General features: G+C 33.7%; 1 protein-coding gene across 3 annotated transcripts in view; it reads right to left on the bottom strand.

The window, feature by feature from the left end:
• Positions 1-2,343: 2,343 nt before the first annotated feature.
• PPM1A (protein phosphatase, Mg2+/Mn2+ dependent 1A) overlaps positions 2,344-20,330 on the bottom strand; it is a 56,077-nt gene continuing 38,090 nt past the window's right edge. For all 3 annotated transcript variants that reach the window (XM_037503460.2, XM_037503461.2, XM_037503462.2), the window contains exons 3-6: positions 18,793-18,910; positions 14,784-14,892; positions 13,343-13,400; positions 2,344-12,391 (exon numbers count right to left, since the gene is read on the bottom strand). In XM_037503460.2, the coding sequence (XP_037359357.2) occupies positions 12,362-12,391; positions 13,343-13,400; positions 14,784-14,892; positions 18,793-18,910 (315 nt within the window). In that variant the 3' untranslated portion in view covers positions 2,344-12,361. The remainder of the gene's footprint in view (positions 12,392-13,342; positions 13,401-14,783; positions 14,893-18,792; positions 18,911-20,330) is intronic.

Raw genomic sequence — 20,330 nt, 5'->3', positions numbered from 1 at the left:
TCCTACAGAGGCTGCACCATTTATAGTCCCACCAACATGACGGACTGGAGGCGATTATGTTAACCAAAGTAGGTCAGAAAGAGAAAGACAAATAATGGACAATTCCATTTATATATGGAATATAAAAAAACAAAGCAAAGCCATAGACCCTGACGAGAAAGTGGTGGTTACCTGATGGGGAGGGGAAAGCAGTGGAAGGATCTTAGGGGGCCAAGTAGATAGAGGTGAGTGGTACTAGAACTGGTGGTGGGTGTATTGATATACTCATTTATCAAGATGTGAAGCTGTAGTCCTGAAACCTAGGTAGCATTTTAAACCAATGATACATCAATGAAAAAAAAAAAAAAAAAGCATAACTTGTGTTTAGTGAGAGAGATGAGGAATTATTACCCAGAGAAGATGAAACTGGGGCCCCAAGGTACACAATAGAATGTAGCCGAGACAGCACAGACCTCAGGTGAACTGCCCAGCGAGTCTCAAAGGCTGAACTCCAACTGCCTGTGTAGGTGGGGTCAGGAGCCTGCTGACGGGGCAGCTGTAGCATATTACAGACTTAGTGACAGTGGGTGTTGGTTTAATATTGGTTAATGATTCTCTCCAGCAACACTGGGCAGAACAACTGAAGCAGCAGGAAGATGAAGTATCCAGTGAGTGCGAAGAGCCCATGCTGTTGGGTTTTCCTTTTTGCTTGCTATTCATATAGAGGATTTCTACTCTAAAAAAATATTTACAAAGAAGAAAAATAGATTATTACCATATTCACAATGAACGGATTTGGGTAATACCTTTAGAAGTCGCTCAAAAAATTCACATAATAATTATACATCTTAAAATAGCCACATCAGAAATAAGTTGTTGATAAATTGCAGCCTGTTTCATAATGTGTTTAATTATGAAATGCCTTATAAAAACTTGGAAAGTGATCAACTATCAAATGCTTGACTACCTTTAGCTTTAACTCCACCTTCTGAATGAAACTTGTTTTGGAATGGAGTGGGTGGTGGCGGCGGCAGCAGCAGCAGCAGCAGCAGCAGCAGCAGCAGCAGAGCTAGAGCAAACAGGAAACCTCAAATAACATTTCACGTGGCCCCTGCCTCTCTGTTCCCACACACTCAAAGTGCACAGTTCAAATTAAACCACGGCTCCGGCGGGGGCTGGCCAGGTGCTAGCCAGACCAGCTAAGCGGGGCTCAGTTCAAGTTGGAGGGTGTCTTTTATGTGGATCCACAGCTGAGGCTCCCTAAAGCCCACATTTCTTCTAGAGGATCCAGAACATTCCAGATGGGTAGAGGACATAACAGATAAATATTCCTATAGAACAATTAGCCAAAAATTATTTAAAGACTATTAGGTTTGGTACAGCACTGCACTGGGTAGTTTAAGAAGGGGAGGACAAGTCTTCCAATGTGTTACTGAAATGTCATTGGATTTGAGAGTAAAGCTGATTTGAGATAAGCAATGCTTATTCCTACTTTGTGTGTCTATATAGTGAAAGCGCTTTTTAAGAAGCAAGGGACATAAAAGCACTGAATTAGGGATGAGCCATTATCTACACTTCTCAGTGTCTTAGGGGGTCTGAACAGGAAGTTTCTGCTAAGACCAACATCCTGGGTGGCCTCAGCATGCTTCCCTACCAGATACTTCTTTTCCTTTGCTCACCTACATCCTCTGCTTAGAAAACTCTTACTTGGCTTTGCCTATGCAAATCTTACTTTACCCTTCCTGCTGGGTATTCTACTTCATGCCCAAAGATGCAAGAACAACCTTTTATTTTTAATAATTATGAGCACTTACAATATGAGATCAGCCGTGTGGTCTCAATCAACCTTTGTGCTATCAGCACTCATCTGTCTCAAACTCACAGTTCACAGAATAAGTTTCCTGGAGTATAATGACATCAGTCACATTTTCCTGCAAGGCACACACACACATGCACAAGCTTATTCAGATATCACATATATTTGGACCCCTGACAGTTGATTGTTCACAAATATTCTGATTTGTTCCTTTCAGGTCCTCTTGAAGTTAGATGTGACTTGCTTTGGCCAGTGCAACAATCCAAGGAGAGGGAACAGCCAAAGTAAGGTACCTGCAAGACTCTGGGTTTGAGTGAGACAGGTATGTTCTGAGGACAGCCAGGAGACCAGTGTGGCCAAAGCAGAGATGTGAGTCCCAGAGGTAAGTCACAGGGACCAGATCATATAGGTGGCCTTGTAGGTCACTGTAAGAACTTTGCTTTTTTCTGAGGGAAACAGGAGCCATTGCAAGGAATTCAATAGAAACTCCGCGGAAGGGTAAGGGAGGAGGCAGGTTTTCACTGGGTGAGGGTAACTTTCAATGTGAACCTTCCAACTTAACCTCCAGTGATGATGGTTTGTTAAGCTTCCCAGCTCATTCTATCTTGTCAGTAGGCTAAGAACCACTGCTTCAGAGAATTCAGGGAGCAGATAATAGAAAGAAAATCTGTAATCCTTATTTTAGATATCATTTTAATTGCTTCCCTAATCAAACTACAAGTGAGAGTTGACAATTAAAATGGGATCATTCCCTTTCCCCCCTAAAACAGGGCTTTTGCAGGGACATAAGGGTGAGAAAAGAGACTTTATACTAATCTACCAACCAGTGATGCATTATTGACTACTATGAAATATAAGGATTAATTTCATTTTAAATTTCAGAAAAACAATTAAAAAAAAAAATCACACACACAAAATACCTTGGTTTTCCAAACAACCTCTTCTTCTTGCCTTTAGTATATCTTTTCCCCACCACATTTCTTCCTCCCTTGCCAAAAAGGAAAAATGCCAACTTCATTAAAACTTCGTTATTCCAAGGTTAGAAAGGACAATGATTTTCACATAATCAAATTGTTTATACCTGAACAAATGATTTTTGAACATAGTGTTTGAATTTCAGTCCAATAAACTAAGAATATCAAGACAATCCCAACAGATTTGAAGAACCAACTAAATGATCTCAGTTATAGAGACTTGCACTCCCGAAGCTTCCTTCTTGGAACTCTGCTCCTCCTGAGATGAAGCTTTTCTCAACACTGTGGTCCTGTCAGATGCCAATCCATCCGGCTGTGAAGTGGCAAGCTTTTGAAGGTCAAGTTGAATTAGTAATACTAGTGACAGGAACTGTGAAGTCACCCTTGAACAAGGATATTTACACATGCAAATATAGTACACTTATAACCATACTGTCATCAAATAGTTCAGCCTGTATGTTACAAAAATCAGGACAGAGCACATGGCAAGCAATCCCTTATGGTATGCAGGGATGTATAGAATTCAGTGACCTCAAACTTTTCTACAAAATATTTACGGAAGTCCTAAAGCAGAATGTTGCCTAGGAACTTACATATTTAAAACCAAAATAAAGGAAAAAGTCATGGCAGGCACTCTGAATTAGATATAAAAGTAAATACTATGGAAGAACATCTGTGATCTAAGCACAGAAGCCGTTTATAAAATGCTAATACTCCTCCCTATTTTATTGAGGATCAGTGTAGCAAAATGTCAGAATACACCAGGAAAGGCAGACAGTGATAAAAACTGAATTTATACCAGTTATATGAAGACTTCTATTTGCTTAACAAGTTAAAAAAGTCACTTCCCATGTGCTTCTAGTACATCCAATCACTAGAACATTTTAGTTAATTGTGTTAGGGATGTTCTGGAGACTTTTAGTTAAAAAACACAACCTTTCAGTTTTGTGAGCAGTTGAAAATTCAGAGGTTAAAATAATTAGGAATAAGCTTTTCTTAGAAAGATGACTCTCTGCAAAAACATTTTCTTCGTTAAGTACAATGAAATACACATCAAGACTGTATACTGAGAATTTAGAAGACACACATTCTGTAAGTGGGGACCATATGCTAACACAAGGTAAACACAACCCTTCTGACCTACACCAGTTACAAACTTGGCAAACCTTTTGATTTTAAAAGATAAATTCAGTCTACTATTACCCAAAGAAACACAAATAGCACAATATAAAAATAGGGCACTACAATCTAAGTCAGAATCTGATTGTCACCTAGAACAGAGCATTCATCCAGCTTTAACAGACTGTACTTAAAGAATGATTTTCAGAGACTTCTTCAGTCTTACCGCACTGTTACAGACTGAGTTGCATCCATACATCTCAGCACGCTTAATAAATGTTAGGAACTCTCCTCTCACCTCACTTAATTCAAAATAAAACCTTAAAATCATTTTCCTATCTTTATTATTTAAATCCTACCCAAGCATACTTAAATTCAATACTGTTTCCTTACGAGATTACTGCTGGAATAACATTTCTCATAACAATGTCTAAGTAGCATGTTGATCTAATTAATACTATAGCATCTGTAGGGACTCCCTAAATAGTAGGGCTGACAAAGAATATGTTAGTAATTAAAAAGCTATCTTAAGATAAGAGCATTGTTAAATTTAATGTAGAAATTATAAACTTGGCCTTGTCTATAATGGTGACTTACTTACAACATTGTTCAAACACATACACACATGCACACATACTGTTACCCAGTTCAAAGGGTCTGTTTTAAGGAGACATGATTAACTTGAAATACAAATGAGAGAAGTACTGACTTGCAATCTGATCATGTAAGAACAACTGATTTTAGAAATGATTGGATTGAACCAGATAAAACTGTCGTTTTGGTAGATAAAAATTATTAAATATTACAAATTTCACTGGTTCAAATTAACATCTGGAAAAACTTGTATCATCAGGAAAGCCATAGAGAAAGTGCTTTGGTCTGGAAGACCCAAGCCCACATCTAACCCACAGCAGTGAATGGCACACCTGTAGTGTTCAGCTACTCCACCATTTAGGTAACAATACAATTAACTCAAAACACACATCTTATAGAAAGCTTAAGATTCTCCAGGGCACCCTATATAAGGTATCAGGACAAGTAAATATCAATCTTTTTATAGACAACTGGCAGCAGCGGAGCACAGATCTTTTACTGTTCTCTGGCAAATGGATCTTGTGGCAGGTAACGTCCTATAGAGGGCATGCACATCAAATTTTTCTGCAGTAGTTCATCAAACAGGCTTTCCAACTAGAATCGAAATTCCTGTGATTTGATGGGAATTTCGGTCTGAGCTATTAAATGATAACAAGGAAAAAAGAAAAAAGAAGAGTAGCTCAGTATGAGTTTCTCAGTAACAACGGGAAAAATCATTTTTACTTAAAAAGCCCTTACCTTCAATGTTCAAAAAAATAATTTAAAAAGATAATAAAAGTACAACATACTTGGATAGGTGAACCCTTGTTCTAGTTACACATGTGCCATATGAATTTTTGTCTCAGTCTTACTGCCTTTGGTTAGGATCCCTCATTGTTACTAACAACAAACAAAATAAATGCTTGCAGTTTACAGAATTTCGTTTACATGACCAGTTCGACATACCCTAAAGTCCCTCCAATTATGTAAGGTCTATTCAGGCAGATGGAAGACAGGAAAAAGGTAATACAACCACTTAACAGAATTACAAAAGAAGTAAGCATTCACACTCACACACACCACACCCGAGTTTACGTGGAAGCAGGCACCCTATGTGGAGAAAAGTCCTTTCCCAGATACCTCCCAATTCCCAATCTCATCTCTTTAAAGAAAAAGATATCATCTGAAGAAAACAAAGAGGAAAAACTTATGGCTACTTTATTTCTAGAATGTTTTCATGAAACTAATCATTTAACCCAAATTTACTAGTTTCGGAAATCTTCCTAAAATTAGGAAGGGACAAGTCTAGTTAGGATTGTGACTGATTTATCTTTTTGAGCAAATTAACCAAGTTGAGTTGAAAAAAATTCTCTTAACGTCTCCTAAAAACTGATTTAGAATATTCTATGTGTCTAGTCAGAACAAAATCATCCCTTGCAATATCAATCAATCATAAACACACACATTATGCAATTGCCTGTTTATTTAGTGGAACCAGTTTTGCAAACTAGAAATTTCTACTTTTCATCTCACATACAATCTGCAACTATTCACAGACTGAATGCAATTTCTTCAACGAACTTGAAAACAAAAGTACATTCTTAAAGTTAGAACTGAATTCACATATTTTCTTTGGACCAGGAAATGGTACATAATAAAAAATATACATTTATGGAAAAATTTTTTAAAAGATTGGATCACATAAACTGCAAAGTGTGGGTGAGTTACTGTGGAGAACTTTGCTACACACTGTAAGAAAAATATTTTTGCAGTTGTATTAGTTTTACATTTATAGATTTAAAAAGTGACACTATATGTAATGCAAGATGCTTTTAACATGTGCACGCTCCACTCATAGCATTTATACAAATTAAGTAAAATAAATCATTTTGAGTGAAACCAACAGTATTGGAGCATATTTCTACAAACAAGGTATTTTCCTGCAGATGTGCTGTTGACTTAGGTCTAAACAAGTAAAAAAATGGTTTCTGTGTTTCAAAATTCCATCAAAATAGGAATAGGCTCCACATGAACATCCAGTTTTGGCAAGAACTGCAACAAGCTAATCAATTTTTTCATGGTAGTTATATTTGAGTAAAAGTTTCATTAACCCTGTGCATTTCTGGCTTAGGTTAGTTACATCCTATTTTAATATTCTGTATTAGTAAGTAAACACCTAGCTGCTTAGACTCTGAAGTGAATTAAACATTTAATCAACTCTTACACCAGGGAACTCAATCCTGAGTTAGAGAAGTGACAGATGTGACATCTGCATGTGACTTTATTATGTCTGCACTCTGCAGGACAGACATATTCAGTTATTGTCTTTCCTATTTTCTGTTGAATTTCAAAAGTGGCAATTTTAGAAAAGAATGTTAACCTCCAAAGCTAGCTCAAATACTCTATCTTTTCACCTTTAAGCAATCTCCTTTTCTTCAAAATGCAACATATAAAAAAAGTATTATACTACAGATTCTAGCTTAGGTTTCCTCTACTTCTGCTACTTTTATCCTTAACTCAATTATTTTGATGCCCTTTAGACATTTTTGATGGGCTTTACAGAAAAAAAAGACTATTCTGTTATAGTGTGGGATCAAAACCATGGGACTCATGAATCACTGAAATACTGTAAACTTTGAGGAGTTTATGTACATTATGCATTTCCCTGTGTAAGGAAGTTCTTAGAATTCATTAATCTCAAAGGCCCTGTAATGCTAAAGGTTAAGAACTATCACTATAATAAAAGTTGTGCCATTCATTCTGCCTAAGCTCTTACTATTTTGTTCTGCAGCTACCCAATCTCCTACTCAAATCTAACTTACTTCAGAAAGAACCATACAAATTAAGTGTCACTAAATAATCCTTTACTATGTCAGGAGGGGCTATGTAAAAAGAAAGGAATAACTATAAATAATTGTCCTAAACAATGAGAAAGCTATTAGTAGAAAACTGGGTTTGGGAGCAATGAAAAGAATTGAAAGGTTGGGTTTTTGTGATGAACAGTGCATTTCTTTTTCTCAGTTATTTCTTTGTTAAAGCAGCAGTAATTCTTTATCATTATCTCCCTTGCTGGGAAAATCAAATTATCTGAAGAAGCAAAGGTTCATTCTCCCTAGTTTATGTAACAGTTCTTAACCATATATATAGATGGGACCATGGAAGACGTTCTTCTTGCCTTTCAAATAATCAAGAATTATCCTCTTTTCTCACTGGCATCTCCCCACTCCTCTTTATCGCCCAAGTTTTCCTGGTTTTGGCCCAGTGTTACAGTATTAATTAGATTTGATGAGGCAATTTGAAAAAAGAAAGAGAAACCACCAGACAGGCAGCAGAGGAAATGAAACAAAATTTTGTGCAGGACAAAGGAGGGAAAAAATAAGTCATTTTATAGTGTATCAAAAACAAACTCCCCCCACCCGCCTAGCATCTAATAAAAGTATCAACTACAATTTCAGTATGTGTTAAGTTTTTCTAGTTGGCACAAAACTACTTGCTAGTAATATTAAGAAAACATAAGAAGACCAGTAGCTTAATGTATAAAGCAAGTAAAAGGGAAAGAATCTATGTTGAAGTGAACAAAAATGGAAATGTTCATTTGAAAATGAAGTGGAGCCAAATCTCTCTCGTTTCTGTATAGCATTTGGACTACCACTAATAACACTTAACTGAGACTTAGTACTCTTACCAACACAAAGTACAGTATTATAACATTAGAAAATGTATTCTTAAATATTTCAAGCATATTCTGAAATGTATAATTTAAAACAAATATAATCTCAAACTCATGACACATCGATGAATTCTAGAATTAAAGGAAGACTTTGAACTATAATGACGTCTTCCTAACACCTAAAAAAAAATTAGACTAGATCACTCAGAAATGATCATCTCACCAGCAGTATCTGTAAGCAAAAAAGTACATGGAACTCTTAAGGTTTCTTCAAAGAAAAACCTCAAATGACAAACTTCTATATACTGATATATTTATATATTTTCTAATACCAAACCCTAAATTAATACTGTACAAATAGCAATCAAAATATTATAGTCATAAACCTCTTTCAAACTTTATGAATTAAGTGTATACCTTAAAATTCAAAATTCAAGAAAACACTGGTACCCAATTTCATCAGTTCTTTCAGAAATCACTGAATTTCCATATGGGAACTTGTTCAGTAATGATAGGCAGTGAAATTATTTAAAAAATTTAAAACATAGCTAAAATTGGCTATTAACACTGGCAGTGTGTTTTCAAGAACAGTTTTCACTTTAATAAGACAAATTAGAGAGATATATTTGTTAACTGCCCTCAACTGACAGGCCACCACTGTTTTCAGGGTGGGAGAACTTTAAGAAATCTACCACCTATTTCTCTGACTTGCTGCGGTCAGTAGGAATGGAAGAAGGCCATTTGTTAAGGCAATTAAGTATTCTGAATAGATTTACATCTCATCAGTCCAAATTTATTCCTATGCTAAACAAAATTTTCTTTTGAATGAGATTTTTAGCTTAGTGGAGAAGAAAATAAAGGGAAAGAATTTTCAAGGTGAATGAAGTACAAATGAGTTCTGCAGAGCAGAGACCTGCCTTGTTCAAGAAACTATCTGGCAGGTTGGCAATAACAATTTTTTTTGGACGAGTAACCCAGTTGTAATAGCATACATTATATTAAACTCAACTTGAATGCAAACTTCTTGAAGGCAAGGGCCTATTCACTTTCTTTATAGTTCCAAGGTGCGTGGCCTAGAACAGTGCTTTGCAGATAACACTGAATACATCTGGTGAAAAAGCTGGGTTATTAGTTGGACTAACATGGTCAAATGGATGGTCACTACAAGTACACCTATATATCAGATTATTGGATTTATGTAATTCTTCAATCCAAATTTTGTAATGTAATTAGTAAGAAGAATTAAGTGGCTGAAGCAGTGTACTAATTGCCCTCTACTAGAAAGCATTATAATTAAAAATGTCTGAGTTAGTTCTAAAGAAAAAAATATCACTTTGATTTTAGGTCAGTGCTAATATTAAGATGCTTCAGCTATCTGTAAAAGTATATGCTCTAAAAAATTGGAAATAAGAGATCTTGCCTTGCTAAAACAAAGAGATCAGAAAAATTTAATATTAGGATAAGAATCTGCTATATAGTTAATTTCCCATTAAAAGCAGCAAATTGGCTTCATGCTATTAAAACACTTAAATGAAATTTAAGTATATTAACTATATTAAATGAATATTAAGTATATTGTCTTATAAGAACTTTTCCCCTCCAAATAACATATAGCACATCAAAAAAATCTGAGGCGTTGCCCTGAGATGCTAATTAATTAGCACACGAAAGGGGGCATGGGGTAAAGAATTCAAGTGGTACAAAAATGAAGTGTATAATAGAGGTGCAGAGGTGCATTTTGAAAGTGTAGCTGGATCCCCACTACCACCATTACCCCCAGAAATCAAGAACACACACAGTCTGCTGTATATTTCCTTCCTGTATTTTATAATGAAAAATTGTATCTAGTATGGCAATGCTGACTCATGTGGAAAAGATTTAGTCTTCTTAGATCACACTTTAACAAGTTTTCTCTCACTTCTAAACCTAACTTCAGTACTTATAATTTTAACAGAGGAATACTTTAATCTCCTTTTTATTTAAAGACTCAAATAAAAAGGGCTCTAATGTTGTTATGGTTTGAAATATAGCTTTCCATCACATATTTTACTTGTGATTTAAGGTTTTACATCTCAAGAATTCAAGATACTGAAATTTCCAGAACTAAAAACTTCAATCTATTTATAAAAGCTAAGGACCTGGCTTATTGTAAATAGGGATTTAGTTTTCAATACTAGTATGCCTGGTAATCAATCTACGTTAAAGCACTGGTATTCATTAAATGTACATTTAGATGCTTGCAAAGCTATAACTTAGAACATTATCATACTTCTCACTCTACCAGATTTAGACATTAAGCATTTATTTGTAAGTTAAGTACGGAATTGGTTCTGTAATTCCAACTGTTATGAATTTCTAAATATAAATAGTACTTGTTTTTCTTCATGCTGGATTAAGATATATATTAAATACAATTAAGTTACATTTAATCACCTCACGAATAAGAGGGATGATGAAAAGATTTTGCTGGTTTTAACTACTTAAGTCTGAGACATTTCACATTACTTTTCCCACTACTCCCCTAACTTTACATTAGTTTTAAGGCTATATATACAAATATGTATATTTCCAAATTAGAGAAAAAGCAAATTAACAAAATTGATTATACTATCTTTTATACACAAAGCTTTGATTTTGTAGTCAATGTTGTATTTTAACCATACATTTTAATAGTTTTCTAGTGGGGACTCTGCCTACTGAATGATTAAATTACATGGCAATAAATACAATATGCAACCTAAAAAGACAAAAATACAGAAGGGCACAGAACAGTTTTTTCAATGTGACAGATTTTAAAAACCTTACTTTCACATGCTTAATCAGAGGAATTTAAGCCTAAGTTAAATTAGGCTGTTTTTATATCTACAACTCTTTAAGTTTTGAAAATTATTTTTAAAGGCCAACAGCTAAATATTATCAACATGCTATATTTCAAATCACAAATACATCTTAACTACTTGGATTCTAAAGACATGGGCCAATTAAAAATCACAGGCGCGCGCGCACGCACGCACGCACGCGCGCACACACACACACACACACACACAGACACACACCCCTATAATAGAGTGTTAGATTGTCACCCTTTGACAATTATTTTAATTAAACAGTAGGCAAATTTAAGCTAATAACACATCTTAATGAAAAACAGCCAGAAAAATCCATTTGAAAAATTAAGGAACAACAGAGACTTGAATCTTTCAGTCTTTCTAATGGAAGGAAAACAGTTCCATCTATGCTCTGAGTAACAGTACTTTCCAATTAAAAAAGACTAACATCTTTCCCCACGAGAAACTTCTCTTTTACAATGGCATCATGTTTTTAAAGGACGGGGCTAAAGGAGGAATTACACATACATGATTAAATTTCTTGTTTGTTAAATCAAGCTTTATTGATAAAATGGAATTCAGAATATCTTAATAGGAACAGCAGCAGGCCCAGCCAATCATGATAGCAAAAATGTGGCAGTCTCCTACTATGTGTAGGAAGCTGCTGCTTATCAATTAGTAATTAAATGTAAGGACTTGTAAAAGAGGTGCAAAGAATCAAGGCATTCTAGCCCCAAGATTGATATTCTTATGAATATACTGTATTACCTGCAATACTTGTGGCAACAAGGAGAGGACAACCTAAAAGACAGTTAAATGAGGGGACCATTTTCAACAATGCCAATCCCACTGCCAAGAACATTAAGATAGTTTGCAGTAACTTACTAAATGTTTGGCTTTGTAAAGATTTTGAAATTATTTTCCATAATCATGTGTACATTTGAGCATGGAGCTGACATGGCTGCTGCTCTCCCTGTCCCAACCCAAGTCCAAACACAACATGACTTCAAGGGCTATTTATCTGTTGCATCACACAACAAGCCAAACATTTCTTGTAACTTTGATAGTGATTTAAAGCAGTTCATAATTAAATATGAGCATTTTGTACAAGAACAATTACACTTTACAAAAAAAAACAAAAAATCATACAACAAAAATTGCTGGAGTCTGATTTACAACATGAATTATGGTTTGAAATCACGTTTACATAAGTCTCAAATTTACAAAAAAAAAAAATCAGTTCTGGGCTTGCTGTTGTACTGCTGAAGTTCTCTGGTGTGATCACTCTCACCCATCACATGCCCTTCTTTAAAGTTGAGGATGGATGTTTAAAAGGTTCAGTGAAGTTGAGCTGTACTCTCCTTTGGAGGTGAAGGTAAACTCCATGGCTAGATGAGCAGTTTCACCACATATCATCAGTTGACGTAGAGTCCTTTATAAATTAAGGAAACACAACAAGGAAATAAATAAAATTTTAGATGTGCCGATACATTACATCCTGGATAATGTAAAAATTTAGTAAAGTTGGCATTTAGAATATAAGGACTTTATACAGTACATAATATGTGTATGTTTGTATATAAAAATGGCAATATTTAATCTGTCCAGAGAATTGTTAACCTTTTGTTTTGGAATATTTGAAATATTATACTACCCATGAAGTTGACCAAATGACCAAATCAAAACTACTAAAAAGAATTTTTTTCCTCAACAAAACCCAATTTATCTTCAGAACATTATTTTTTTATAAGCTTCTACTGCATATGAAGAGATTAAGACCTCAAGAAATATGAGATTTGAAGAGGCTTTATAATGCAATATACAAAATATTTCAGAGTTATACCTAAATGATTTCAAATTGCCACTCTTTGGAAAACAGCATACTACAAAAGAATTTTAACTGGAAACTTAACTGGAGACTATAACATCTAAATGTTGATTTATATAAACAGAATTCAATTCTTCAATATTTAAATGAAGTACATCAGTGATCCCGGCAAAGGCATGTCCAACTATTTAATGGAAATTGGCATTATGAAGTTCTGCTGCAACTGCTTACAAAACTCAGCCTAATTCAAGATTGAGTAGATAATTACAACTTCAAAAAAAATGAATGGACGAAAACCTTCTAAAGTTGGCCATCTATAGAAGATTCAAATACACAGAATAATTCAAAGGAATTTTCTTCTTTTTTGAGAGAAGTGGTTATATCCTCAATCACTAGAACTATGGTAAACAGAGTTCAGAACAGTCAATCAATCAATCAACCAGCCAGGGTTATGTATGCAAGAATGGCTGCATTGAGTAACTCTGGAAAAACAGGAAGGATATGCATTTCAAGTGGAGGGGAAGGGAAAGCAGTGGGGGCTAAAATGTTACTTACAGTGTCATCGTTTTTGTAAGGATTCAGTCTATTGTAAACGGCTTCGATTATATTCCGCCTAAATTTTTAAAAGCAGAAAGTTAATTCTTCAAAGTACAAAATTATTTATCTCATAGCCAGATGTTCATTAATATGCCAAAGATAATCTCACAGTTTCTCGAGTTCTATTTCTTACTGTCAATAAGAGAGCCCCACTTTAAGATATCTGGGCCCCAATGTTAGAATAGAGGAAAAGGTAAATTTACTCTGAAATATACATACTATCAACCCAATTAGTAGAAGACAAAAGAAAAAAAAAACAGCCTATATAGCGTACTCTTATGTGAACTCCTATGGTTATGAGTCAGCAATGGGAATGGCAGTTCTTGAAATAAAGTAACTAATATATTCTGGTTTAGAGTTAACTATTTTGAAGTAAAAGTTACTTCACTATCTATTGTAGTAAAATAATTTGATCTTTTTAACATTTATTTTCTGCTTTTCATAATGCCCCCTTTAAAAAGCTCTATTAAAACTTTAATGTCAAATGTAATATTTTCTTGACAAGTCTAGAAATTAGTTTTTGAATAGTATTTTGTCAAATAATCCAAAAATAGTATATTTATAAGTGATAGCCTCCCTATTTCTACAATTGATTTGGAATTTATACGCCAGTCATGTCACAGAAATGTTACAAGAAAAGGTTTCTAAAAACTAAAAGCTTCAAACAGGAATTTTTACAATTACTATTTAGTACAATGATTAAAAAGAACATAGTTTCACTTGTAATCAAGGAAATCAGTCAAAATCAAGTGGTAATCAATGAAACCAGTCAATATACCATATGCCAATTATGTGAGTATCTGAGGTAAAAAGTTTTAATTTTTGATCATAAAACTGCTTGAAGTCTCCATTTTAGTTCATAAAGACATAAGCTTAATATTTAACAAAGATTAATCCAGCATATGAAGTACAAAGGGGAAAAGGAAAGAAAGGCATCCTTCTATCTTCCCTCGCACCAAAAACTAACCAACCAGAAATAAACAACCAAAAACACTGGGAAAATCAGAGAGGTAGAAATATGACCAGATGGGATGAGAGCTAGATGCTTATCCCTGGGTTTTACAGCATCCAGGGAGCCACCAAATCAAATTACAACAGTTGGAAAAATTAGGACACAGAATTTTGTGGTGCTGTAACTTAACTAAAAAATAATTCACTGTATTATAGCAACGTAAGCCAACCCTCCACTAAAGACAGACTTTGGTGTAATTAGTCACAATGACATTCTGGTATCTATATTCTAAACAAGCATCATATATCACTACTGAAAAACAGTGAATCACATTTTGAGTATACAGATAATTGCATCCTTGAGAAATTAGGTAAACGTGTGTGTACAAAGGACACCTAACATTTTCATTTACTGAGAGAAACTGAGAATATACAAAATGTAACTTACTTGCTTGCCAATTCACCCCCTGGTGGGAGGCTGGGGATGTTCTCACTGGCTAATGTGCGCATCACATGGACTAAGTCAGGGACTCCTTCCCCCTGCTTCTTTATGATTTCTGGGAATCAGAAGTACTTTTTTTGTAAGTGTTATCCAAATTTAATTTAAAAAAACTGAAACAAAGATAACTTAGGTTTTTAAAGATGGCATTTACCACATCTGAGATTTCCTAAACTGGTATAAAAGATCACCTTTGAAAATTTATGACAAAGAGGTGCGCAAAATGATACAAAAATCAAGGTAATTTCCAGATCAGCTTCAAAAAATAAAAATAAATGATAATGTGAAAAAATTTCACATTAAGATCAGTATGTTACATAAGTAGGGATGGATATGTGTGTACAGATGAGAATATTCTTAAGATGCCAACTAGTCACTTCTGAGATCAGCTCCTCTTTTTACCACTGGAAACATGTTTTCTAAACTTTGCCTTGAAAATATACTGCACAATTTTTTAAAAAATAAACGTTTGAAAAAAGATAAACCTTTATTTAAGTACAGGGAATTTTTTGCTCTAACCCAATCATTTTTACATAAATACTTATATTTGCAAAGCATGTGCAGATTAGGTTACGTACTTAAACACCACTCTCAGCTTAGTTTTTGTCTAGAGTATTTCTAAGCAAAAAAATAGATATATAATATGAACAAAGTCTGGATTGGAAAAAAAATCTAAATTCATTATAAACCATACAACTACATTTAAAGTTGTTAATTCCAAACCATCCAGTTATTAAATGGATATAATATGATCTGCAGTGTTGCCATGCAGATGCACGTTTTTCATACCACAGAACACCAACAATTATGTACAAACAACTTAAAGAACTCTCAAGCTATTCACTTTTTGCACTAGAAGTCTTTAGTTAGAGTTTTAGCACATTAATTCTAAATGCAAGATCATGCCAAAGGTACCTGTAAATTGTATGTTCAAGTTTTGTTCAATTTTTGGGTTTTCAATGTTTATTATAAGAAATTTTCTTTGTCATCATTGGACATCATTTGTAAATATAACAATGCATGTAAAGATCTTTCTTTAATCCAGTCTCAAATAATAACACTAGAGCCACATATTAAAAGACACACTGCTACCCATATTTCTTTAAATGGCTTGAATTATCATTTCAGAATAAAGGTCAAATTTTACCACCTATTTTTTGCCTTTTTAAAAAAAAGTCTTAAACTGAACAAAAAGCAAGGATCTCAGATTTGGTTTGCCAAGTTCCTTTATTGTTTAATCTTTAACATCTAGTATTATATTTATTCTACATGGTTCTAATGCTGGAAATTTGCTATACAAAAATAAAGGGATTTGATGTTTACCTAAACTGCACAATTTCACAATCTAGAGTTGTAACATACTTAACATACAGTCTCTGCTAAACCAATACAATTACTGGATTGATAACTAGATACATTAGAATGAACACTGATAATAAATTCAATCAATGATGGCTTCAGGTCTAAAAAACATTACTTTGAATCATCTATATTTGATGTATCTTACATCTCTTCTGATGAAATATAAATTAGGATATTTTAATTATGAAAAAAATTACATGAAGACAAATTCTTTAAAAAAAATTATGTAAGGCTTTGAAAACAGTTAATATTTCCCATTCCACATGGGACAATACACTTAAAACTATCTGATATTAATACTACACTAGTCTTGCTTGTTTCTGCTTTTAAAAGAGAAAAATAAATTTTAGGAAATAGTCCTTTAATTGTATTTTAAGTAGAACTGTAAAAAGACCAAATTTTTTTTATTAAAGCATATATATGTATAGAAGATCTATGTTTCACACACACATAAACAAACACATTCTGCCCCTTCCCTTTCCCTCACCACCAAAGCTGAAGGATTCTATCAGTTATATCCAAATTAGCAACTAAAAGTTGGGGTGGTCAATAGCAAAGATTTTAAAAATATATACACAGAAATATAATCTTACATTGACTTAGAAGGACCACAACCTTAAGTGGTATAGTTTAAATTATGAGCTGAAATCTTTTTACAACCCAGAAGAGTCAAGTATTTAGAAGGGCACAGATAATAGGAAAGAGAAATGCTTTTGTCCTTTTTATAGTGTGAAGTCAAATAGAATTCAAGGCAAATAAAGCGAGGTTTAGTAGGTCACAGCAACTTAATGGAGGCATATATTTAAAGAAAAAAAGAGTAAAAGGTATTTAGTGCCTGTTTTGGTAACTGACTGCATGCAGCATTTTATATTTTTTTACGACAAGTTAACTTTTTTTTTAACAAATGCAGTTACATTCTTCTGTGTTTTTGAGTAGAGCAGCAGTTTTAATTAATGTAATATTTATTCTCTTGTTGCAGTCTCATCAGACCTACCTCAGTAAAGAATGTTTATGACATAATAGTCTCCAATTGAATAGTACAAGTATAACAACACTTCAACAATCAAAAATAGCGAGTATGTAAATGCTGTTCAGGTGGCAATTCTTGATAGATAAAAAGCAATATAAAACTATTATAACAAAATTATCTAAAGCAATTATTTAGAATTGCATTAAAAACTTACTTTAAAGAGTGCACACTAAAGAAAAAGGTAGTTTTTAAAACTTGACCCCATTTCATAGTAAATAAAATTAAAGTACTTACTTTTATTTCTTTAAATCAGTAAGAAAACATGTATGACCAACTTACTTTAAAGTGCCAATAAATTATCAACTTGAACCAATGTTATATGACTTGGAAGCATCTAAATATTTTACTTTACTGTATTTATAACTTAGATTGAGATGATTTAAAATGTAAAAATTCCAAGACCCAAGGTAATAGGGATGAAACAAACTTATTGGATAGTGTCCAATAAATGAAATACTAAAAAGTAATTATACATACTAGATATATCACTATCAAGTGGTGGGAGCAATAAAGACAAAATAGCAGCTTTAGATAACACTGAAAATCAAAACCAACCATGATTCTAATATCAGAAAGATTATAATTGATATCAAACAATAAAAAGGGAGAAAACAAAATTAAAGTGCATATTGTTAATAGGACAGGCACAGCAGGATATAATAGTGTAGTGCTTACATGCTATTAAAGGTTTTAAGGTGCAAATTAATAACATCAGAAGCCCAAAATGCATTTTAACACTATTAAAGGCATGTGAAGTTTTTCTGCTTAAAGAAACTGCATAATCTACATGCTTATTGCATATATGCAGCACACTGTAATTCTTGGGGGGGGGGCCCTTAATATTTATACCAAGTAATAGCTGTATCAAAGATGACTTGATTTTTTTGAAATATTGAAAGACATTACACTTCAGAGTTACAAATATCTTACTAATCGTCCAAAGTAACTTGTAGAATTATGACAACTATTTTTTGATTTTATTCAAAATTTACATATCTGCCAGCTAGAGACCCAATATATTTTCTTTTCAGGTCTATGTTGTCTAAGTGAGGAAATTTATGGCTTAAGCAAAACCCTGAAAGAATTTAAAATAAATTTTTCAAAGCTATGGCACATGAAAATTGTTAATAATCAGAATCTTCAAGTTTTTTTTTTTTTAAAAAAAGGCTTAAAGTCACATACATCACTTCACACAGAAAGATGGTATTCAAATTACCACCATCATAAATAATCTGTTTATAGTTAAACCACAATCAGCCTTTCATGGCATAAAATTACTCATGCCAGTGAATTCACCAAGAATTTTAAAGCATACAAACACTTTTAGCCTTTTTAAACATAGTATCCTGAACAGACTGTACAGGACCACACTGGTTGTTACAGCTAATGTAACTATAAGAAGACGATCACATACATCTAAACAGCTACAACAGAAATGCCCTTTCCCACTTTGTACACTAAACATTAAATGTCAAAGGCATGTAAAGGTCTAAAAGCTAAAATGTTAAAGTTTGATTGTGTTGATTTTCTTTAATAAAGCTACTTATTTTTTGTTAAATGATCCACCTTCTACTCTGCTTTCCAGATACTTGTCCAACTCTGCCTCCTTCTTCACTGCTTCTGGGGATACTTTGGGTGCGTTTGGAAAACAGATCAGTATCACACTCATGTTGTCTCGACTTCCCTGGGAAGAAAAAGTTTGAGAAAATATTTTCAGTTTTGTTTTACTCTTCAAAGCCTTTCAAATTTTTATAGCCATGCCAATTGTATTTATACTTGGTCTAAAATGGCTTGTATTTATACTTGGTCTAATGAAAACACATATTGCTTTTAAGGTGGAAAAAATATATATGCACATCGGGGGAACACCCCACATACAGTATAGCCAGCACTCCAAAAAGATGAGAAACACATGGGTTAAATCACACTCTAACAATTTTTCAAAATTTTAGAAAAAAAAAAAAAAACCTAAACATTTACTGGAGGCCTACTTGTAGTGATCACACACACACACTTTCATTCAATTTAACAAAGGAAAAAAATCTAGTGGCATTCCTTACAACTGGATCTAACTTATAATTAATTATATGTATACCTGACCAATTTACATTTAAAATGTATTATAATTAGTTGTGGGGCTGATTGTTTCATAATAAGTAGAAACATGGACTTAGAAGATTACATATATAAAGTTTATGAAACAGTTTTAACTCTCACAGTTTAGAAAAATGACTTAATAGGGAGTATATTCATTTTTAAAGACATTTCATTTTTAAAGACATTTAGGTACTCCATGTTATTATTAAAATACTTGAAATGATGTTGACAACCCCACACTTTTCTTTCAATTAGGAATTGGAGCTTTTGCATTATTTTAAGATTTATTTATGTATACAAGAGCTGGGATATAGGCTAGAGGTGCAGGGGTTGGGGCGGGGGTGGCATGGGGGGAGGAGGGCAGTACTAAGAGTCACCGGAGAGTGAGTAGGGAGCAGAACAGGCAGATTGACTGAAATACACTGCTGAGGGGAGCAGCTGGAGAGACAGGAGAGGTCTGCTGCACCATGTGGGTTAGCTCCCCAGCCTGGGATGTGCTGCAGTGGCTGCTGATACCTATATAGTGCTGAGACTTAACCCCATGTGCCACAGGAAGGCCCTGGAGCTTCTACCTTTTAAGTATTTTAATTTCATTATATGGGAAAACTGACCTTATAATGTTAGTTTAAGCAATCCAAAATAATTTAACGTGAAAGATAATCTTGGGGGAAATTGCATAAAATGTGGCTAACAATAATTACTGAATAATTTATAAAATATACAACAGAATAAGTGGAATTGAGTCATAATTTGCTAATATTTGAATCTGGCAATTCTTTCAAGAAAACAGCTTTTATTTTAGCTAATAAGTAGTTAACTCTCAAGTGCTACAGAATAATCCCAACAAATGGATTCTATTTTCATGAATATTAAAAGGGACAAAGAACATTTACATTGTTGTTTGGTTCTCCCAAATTTAGAAATTAACTGCACTATCAAATTGTTCCTCTATTGATTTTTTTTAACATGTATTTGATGTCACATTAACTTATGTTGGATATTACATA

This window comes from Talpa occidentalis, unplaced genomic scaffold, assembly GCF_014898055.3.
Source record: "Talpa occidentalis isolate TD23 unplaced genomic scaffold, MPIMG_talOcc4v2.1 talOcc4.11, whole genome shotgun sequence".
NCBI classification, from domain to species: Eukaryota; Metazoa; Chordata; class Mammalia; order Eulipotyphla; family Talpidae; genus Talpa; species Talpa occidentalis.
The sequence above is the reverse complement of the archived record's forward strand: the minus strand, read 5'-3'. Positions and strand labels throughout refer to the sequence as shown.